This window comes from Alligator sinensis, unplaced genomic scaffold (genome assembly GCF_000455745.1).
Source record: "Alligator sinensis unplaced genomic scaffold, ASM45574v1 scaffold1054_1, whole genome shotgun sequence".
Classification (NCBI taxonomy): domain Eukaryota; kingdom Metazoa; phylum Chordata; order Crocodylia; family Alligatoridae; genus Alligator; species Alligator sinensis.
This window is the reverse complement of record NW_005842480.1, coordinates 800,702-808,609: the sequence shown is the minus strand read 5'-3', so window position 1 is coordinate 808,609 and position 7,908 is coordinate 800,702. Positions and strand designations below refer to the sequence as shown.

The 7,908-nt window shown below is 50.0% G+C and overlaps 1 protein-coding gene across 2 annotated transcripts in view; it reads left to right on the top strand.

Moving 5' to 3' along the window:
* Nucleotides 1–7,908, top strand: part of ZC3H3 (zinc finger CCCH-type containing 3) — a 271,056-nt gene that overhangs the window by 178,897 nt on the left and 84,251 nt on the right. For both annotated transcript variants that reach the window (XM_006031073.3, XM_025212740.1), the window contains exons 6-7: nt 3,621–3,705; nt 6,082–6,240. In XM_006031073.3, coding sequence (XP_006031135.1) covers nt 3,621–3,705; nt 6,082–6,240 — 244 coding nt within the window. The remainder of the gene's footprint in view (nt 1–3,620; nt 3,706–6,081; nt 6,241–7,908) is intronic.

The window sequence follows — 7,908 nt, the reverse complement described above, 5'->3', positions numbered from 1 at the left end:
TGACTCTAGATGGGGGGCTATTCATAGTAAGTTATTCATAGGAAAATCCCTCAGGGCAAAATGTGCATTGTTCATGCCTTGTAGCACATTTTTTAATCCGTAATCTCTTGGCAGTTTTAAATGTTTTCAGTCCATGCGTAATCCTTTGGCTCCATGTGTGAGCGTAAATTCAAAACGCGCTGCATGGAAACAGTTTGCATCTGTCTTTCCATAATGGCTCCTCTATGGCTGAGACTTGATTGCCCAAATTATTTAAAAGCGAGCTTGCCTTACGGGTGCAGGAATGCATTTGTAACCTAGAAACTCCTTTTGCATGCAATTGCACACGAGGATTAAATATCTGGAGGCATTATTAAACGCTGCAGCTGAGAGCGCTACGGCTGAAATAGTCTGTCCTGTCCCGATGGCTGCACTCAAAACAGGACGTTGAAAACTGGGAAGAATGGCAAAAGGCGATCCAAGGTCTGAGAAACACATTATAGACGCTGAGATGTGAAATCCAAGGTCTGACAAACATATTAGACGCTGTGATAGTTAGTTTAGTGTCGCAAAGTGAGGGTTGCAGCGATGTACTCGCAAGTCTCTAAGTGCCTACCAGTGGAGGTGACGGTTTGATATCTGGCAGACAAGATAATGAGGGAGGCACTGGCTGAAAGTTGAAGCTGCCCCAATTAAAGCTGGCAGCCAGGTACACGGGGCAATTAAGCAGTGGAGCACCTTCATCAGGGATCGGGTAGGCTCCGTGCCACTTGTCGTTAATGAACCCGGCGCGGATGCTTTTATGGGTCGTCTCGTTGTCTAGGTCAGCCCACCAGTTTTGGAGCTAATTCAGGGCTTGTTACAGGGGAGGCCAGAGTAGATGAGTATGACAACGCTTCCTCCCTCCTGGCTTTTTAATCCGGGAATCCAGTGGAGCAGAAAGCAGGCTCTGGTCCCGGTTTGGGAATTTACTTTTAGCGTGTCCTCACGAGGGATCACTCGAGCTCTGCCTCACCTTGATATCCCCTCCTGTAAAACGAGGCTGATAAATAGCCCCCTGAAAGTGCTTCCAGAGCCTGGGTGAAAGGCGCTCTGCACGTGCCCTCTGTGCTTTTTATTCACGGGTTGCACCCTTTTGTGTGGGCCGGTGCCCAGGCGGCTGGCGTGGTTGCACATGCAGAGAAGTGCTCACATTTATGAGCCCCGTTAGTCACACAAACGGGCCGTTTGCACACTAAAAGATAGAGCCTCCCCCAGCTCCCTGGGCCTGGCTGTCGGATCTCAGCTGGGCACGCTTTCCTCTGGACTTGACTTTCCTGGAGAGGTCAGGCCCTGAGCTGTGAGCTGGGCTGTCTCCGAAGCTTTTGAATCAAGGGCATGATTTCCTCGCTTCCGCTGCAGCTGTCCATGCACCGTGCTGGGTCAAGACGGAGAGAGATCGAGCTCGACAAGTGGAGAGGGCTGCCAGCAGGTAATGAAGAGCCGTGCAGCCTGACTTCCCTTCCTATACCGCTCTGTGGCCCAGAGCAGGCGTCTTTCACGTCCTGGTGTCTCGCTGGACAGCTCCGTCCGGCCATTGCAATGCAGCAATGGCTCCTCCACGTAAGCACTTGCCGCATAAGCAGCATGCCTGCCCGTATCCCTCTCCACATCTGCCACGCATCAGCCCCGAGTTCAGCTCCTGGCTTGGTTGGCTGGACTCGTCCCTGGCTCAGCGCTATTTAAGCACCTCTTTACTGCCTCCTCTCTCCCCCGTGAAATAGGAAAGAGGGGGCTTCCTCGTGCAGGGTGTCTGTCGAACACCTTGCAATGGTCAGAGCCAGGCTGCTGTCGAAGTGCAAAGCTTTGATCTTAGCATAGTGTATTCGTTGTGCGAGGATAGGAGAACGAGGAATGAAACCCTAAGCGGGTGCCTGATTTATATTGGAGAAGAGACCAACGCGCTAGGGATTGAGCTGCAGGTGGACACGTCGCTGCCGTCTCTGACTCCTGCCCGTCTGGGAAAACACTGCTGGAAACAGCCGTATGAAACCTGTGCCCACGACATCCAAAAATGTTTGCTTCTCTCTCTCTCCTTATCACACCCCCACTGCACATAGAGTCGAGAGGAGAGAGCAGAGCACTTATGCTAAGTCTTTGCTCCATCCTTATTCAGCAAAGTGCTTAAATTGCCCCAAAGAAAGCTATGCGCCTGCTTGAGCTGATTGGTGGCCGGGATCACGGAGGCTCCCAAATGTGGCTCTCCGAAATCCACCAGCAACCTCCAAAGGAGCATGAGAGTGGTTTTTATTCTCCTGCAGCCGTACAGCCCCCGGCGTGGGCGAGTTGGTGGTAGGCATGTGAAGTACAGTTCATTATGTGGGATCGGCTTCATGCTAGCATTCATAGCATTTCCAGGGCGTCGGGAGCCTCACACGCGGGTCCCTATCAAAGCAGGAACAGCCAAGCCGGTGCTTTATTTATTCATTTAGTTAAACATGGATTTTTTGTTTTGTTTTTAATTCCCCAAGAAGTGAAAGTTTTGCAAAATGCTAAACACCTTCTGCTCTCTAGGTTCACTACAGATTCGCTTGAACTTTTTAGCACCTTTCCACTCCAACATGTTTTGGTTTTAGTACCTCTTTTCAAGCAAGCTAGTTTATGTGCATTTTTTAACGCTGAAAACTATTTGAAAAGGTGCCTAGCTGTTCTTGTCAAAACTCCCACAGCGAGACGGGCTCGGCAAGGTGGGGAGGCGGGGGGAAGGGGCGAGGAGCAAGAAAGTAAAGTTAAGAAAGAGGGGGGAAAAAATGCAAAATACACTGAACAGCAACTTAAGCGCCCAGTTAATATTCCATTAGATTGCAGCAAAATCAAATCCAGTTGTCGGCAAATTGTATCAATCTGTTCGCCGTCCAGATGTTCGCAGTGACTGACTGCTTTCATTTTCGCCCTGTGGCTGGGCTGTTTGATGCCTCTGATAGACAGGCATGTGACACCCGCTCCCGGATTGCGACTGCGCCAGCGTTTTATTTGCACATGGAACAGATGGGGCTGTGCCGTCACCGGCGGGCCGAGTGACAGCTCGAGCGAAGGGAGAGCTCATTGACACGCTATCAAATTCCACTCACTCATTCGGTAACACACTCGGGCTGGCAGGTGAGTGACTGAGCTGCACTCTTACCACCTGGAGCTCCAAGATACAGGCCCTTTTTTTTTTCCCTTTTTTTTTTTTTTAATTCCCTCTTTCATATGCCAGTCAAGGACAATTTAATTATGTGCATGCACGTGCAGGAGTCAGTCGCTGCGAACATCAGGGGATGCACTGGGCATCCCCGAGCAGAGTTTTGGAGGGCTGGATGGGGGGGCTCTGAGTTTCCTTCCCTGGCTCTTGGGGGAAATCCTCGTTCCCACCAAGCTCCCGGTACCCAGGCACCCACGTGGTTCGTTTCCCTCGCTCTTGCTAGGAAATGACCTACAGCATCACCACCCTCTTGGCCCACAAAGGATGCGCTCACCCCGGCGTGAACTCTGCACCCCACCTCCCGGGTGTTACTCAATCTCTTATCGATTATCTCATGAATTCCAGGCGAATTCTTGGCTCTATGGCTTGTAACAAGTGCATGCCTTTTTTTTTTCTCTCTCTCTCTCTCCTTGAACAGCAAGGTTGGATTGTACACCCAGCGGTCCTGGCCATTCCCCTCCCAGCTGTCTGAATCGATCAGCCACCAGCCGTTACATTGCAAGGTCTGTATTGCTAATAAAGCGTGGCGTGCTGCCCTTCGAAGGGCGCGGATGTTTTGTGCGCAGGATGGCCCAGGAAGGCTGCGATCGAACCACCCGTTGATTCAGATGGGGCCTCTGAATTGCTAAGCTGCTGGATTTCTCCTGCCATCCGCTCTGAGGTTTCTGAGATGACGTGGTGTCTTTCACAAGCGTGTGCATTTTCCAGCGGCTACCCAACTCTGTCCCTGGACACAATACAGAATTGCCTGCCCCACTTCCCCAAAATTTGAAGCTGGTTCTAGAGGAAAGCCGTCATTGCTGTGCTCATGCATCTCCATGTGGAAGAGCTGCTCTGTTTGCCTTTGCTTCTGAAGCTGCCGGGTTGCCTTAGCACTGGAAATAGCTGTGCTTTCCCCCTCTAGCTTCCTAATAAAGGCGGTGGGCAGCTCTGTCCAAGCAGCAAACATTGCTGGAATTGTGTTGGTGCATGGGGGCAGCTGTAATCCGAGTGCTGGCCCCTTACCACTGAGCTGGCCGGTCACCGTTGTTGGCAATCAAAACAGCATTATAATGCGATTGCCTGCTCCCACCATGCAAGACCCTGCACGGCCCTTCTTATGCCTTTCCTTTCCTTTGGGCTACAGACACGCAGCCTTTCAGAGGAACCTGACGCATTTCCTCCTGCAGGCCTGATCCCTTTGCTTTTAATAGATTAAAATTGCTCCAAGGTTGCATTCCTGCCATGCATGTGTGATCCCTGCTGTTCTGGCTGCCCTTTAATTTGACTTTACTTGAAGGAGAGCAAAGCACTTAATATTTAACACTCTGTTATCGTCCAAGAGGTATCTGACGGCTCAGACATTTGACACATCAGTGAGATTATCCTCTGGAAAAACAGGCAGGTGGGCTTTTGCATTGTATTCCTGCCATGCATGTGTGATCCCTGCTGTTCTGGCTGCCCTTTAATTTGACTTTACTTGAAGGAGAGCAAAGCACTTAATATTTAACACTCTGTTATCGTCCAAGAGGTATCTGACGGCTCAGACATTTGACACATCAGTGAGATTATCCTCTGGAAAAACAGGCAGGGGGGCTTTTGCATTGATTTTGACTCTCCGGTGTCAGCTTCCTCGCTTTTTGGATATTAAGTAGTAGCTCTTCAACTTGCCCAAATAATTTCCGCTGGAAACGGAGAGTCAAGCTGGCTTCTTTTCTCACTTCAGTGCATTACTAGCAGTGAAAAAATCTGCTATCAGAATTTACTTAGCAGTAAAATCCAGCTCACGGGCCTGCGCAGGGCTGAAAGGAAAGAGGCACGTATTTAGGTCAGTAAATTCTGCAGCTCTGACTGGATAATGCATGAAGCAGATACAGCGAATACAGAGGAGCCATTTTTGAATGCCGTGACCTCCCCGAGGAATCTTCCCTTTTTGGATGAGCCTCGAGCCAAGCTGTTGTTTGCCTCGTCCCATGCCGGCACGTGCTGCGTGTTCTTCCCCCAGGCGTTTTCGGAGGAAGGCCATTTGTAACTGAGAAGTTGGCTGTTCCTCTTGTGCTGAAGCCGGGAGCAGGCCTGCGGGGGCAGAGGAGGCACTTGTGCATTCAGTGTTTTACAGCTGCCTAAAGCTCTCTCCGCATTGCGAGGAGTTTAATTTAAGAAAACTCCAGGCAACCAGTAAACATCCACTTTTCCCAGGCAGATCCGCTGCTCTGGATCAGAGGTTACGTTGGGGTGTGCACATAGGGCCAGCCTCCTATATCTTCGGGCACTTGGTAGGGGACTGGGCATGATGAGTGGAGATGCATACTCGTCCTTGCTCGGTAAAGAAGCAACACGTGCAAAAGTCAAGAGAACCGGAGGAAGGAGCTGTGTGTGTATCCCCGTAGAAGCACCGTATCCTCTAACAGCTCCACCAAACTGTCCCGTTTCACTTAATTAGCTGCAAACTAAGATATCAGTCGTCAGCCATTACTCTGTTGTAACAGGCCTGTTCAAAATAGTAGTGACATCTCTTTCCAGCCCAATATGGACTTCATGTTCTAGTTTTACACTGAGTCTGAAAGAAACACATGCCTGGGTGACTCCACACGGGCCACCGTGGGGTGGGGATTGTCACCTGTCCTGGGCACTGGCCAAGGTGCACCAGGACACTGAGACGTCAGTGTGGGGACAGTCCTGGGCTTGGGGTAAAACATTAACTTACACTGAGACTAAGGCTCCACCATGCCTTAGGCCCTTTTGCAAATGGCTCTTGGACTCCTTGCTCACACTAGAACTTTTGTACGCGCTTATCTTGAGCTCTGTCCTTTGCCAGCGGGAAAGCATCCTAGTGTGTTGTAGGGCGTTGCATTGAAGTTAGGAGTGTTACCTGAATGCCTGTGTTTCCCTCCATTTAGCCGAGCCGTTCAGCGGAGTTTAGCCATCATTCGTCAAGCCAAGCAAAAGAAAGAGAAGAAGAAGGAGTATTGCATGTACTACAACCGGTTCGGCAAGTGTAACCGCGGGGAGAGCTGTCCTTACATCCACGATCCGGAGAAAGTAGCTGTCTGCACTAGGTATGGACACAGGCACAGTAAGCATTTGTGTTTGAAGATGCCCCCTTATGCTTTCTCCTGGCATGCTGGCATGCAGAGCCTGCGTAGTGAATCCATCCAAATAACGAGAGCAAGAACTCACGTAACACCATATTTTCTCACATACAACACACTCTTTTTTTTGGCCAAAAACCGGCTGCTGGAAGTTGATGTCTCCATTATATACAGGAAATATGGTAAGAGCAGTTTCTATTGCTTGCTGGCCAGAAGCAAAAGTAAAATCTGCATGTGATCCACAAGCAGTAGAGCAACACGCAGTTTCGGCTGCTGCCACTTGGTTACCACAAGGAAAGATCACATTTATTCTTCATTCTGCCTTTCAAAAATAAGATGTGTATCTCATTCCAGGGCATGTTGCATGCCAGAAAATATGGTACCGAGAGCATGTGTCATGGCAGTAGAGCACTACACAATTAGTGTGTGTGAGAAAAATGCTTTAATATATGGGTCATTTGAGATGGAGGAGACCCGAGCTTTCTTTGGTAAAGTTTTTAAGCAAACCACTTTTAGCAGTCACGATTACATGTATGTCTTACAGTCATGAAGTCGATAGCACAGCATCCATAAAGCCACAGTGGCTCAAGTCTTGCGGTGTAAGGCAAAAGTTCAAAGTACTTGCTGGGCGCAGCATAGTTAAGATCAAAATTCATACTTAGCCACGGGCTTGCAGTTCCACCTCTCCTAAGTGTAATAATTCTTCCTGGTTATTTTCCTCTGTGAAGCTGGTGCTTGCTCTGTTTTGCGGATGAGGAAACTGAGGCAAAAATAGGATTAGCTCCACTGGAAGTGATGTGTTCATCAGCCCTATTCAGCCTCTCTGCCATCACTGGACAGGTGACATGGATGGTTCCAGTAGTCAGGGATTTTGGTTGCATCATGAAAAAATGAGGGTTGGAAGGGACCTCAGGAGGTCACATCTAGTCCAACCCAGGACCAGCCCCAAATACATCATCCCAGCCAAGGCTTTGTGAGCCTGTAGTGCTTCTGGAGGGGTTGGACGTGTTCAAATCAGCAGGTCCAGATGCTCTCCACCCCAGGGTGTTGAGGGAGCTTGCAGGGGTTATTGCAGGGCCCTTGGCACGGCTTTACGAGCGCTCGTGGTGCTCGGCCCAGGTGCCAGATGATTGGAAGATAGCCAGTGTGGTCCCCATCTTTAAAACAGGGAGGAGAGAGGACCCGGGCAACTACAGGACATCAGTCTTACCTCAATCCTGGGGAAACTCTTTGAGAAGATCATCAAGGAGCACATCTGTGATGGGCCGGCATCGGGGATGATGCTCAAGGGCAACCAGCACGGTTTCATTAGGGGGAGATCATGTCAGACCAACCTGCTTGCCTTTTACGATCAGGTCACAAATGCATTGGATGCAGTGTCGCTGTAGATGTAGTCTTTCTGGATTTCAGCAAGGCCTTTGACACTGTCTTCCACCCCATCCTCATTAAAAACTAGGCGACTGTGGCATCGATGCCTACACGGTCAGATGGATTGCGAATTGGCTGAAGGGTCGTACTCAGAGGGTGGTGGTGGACGGGTCATATTCGACCTGGGGGAAAGTGGGCAGCGGAGTCCCCCAGGGCTCGGTCCTTGGGCCCGCACTGTTCAATTTCTTTATCAGCGATTTGGACGAC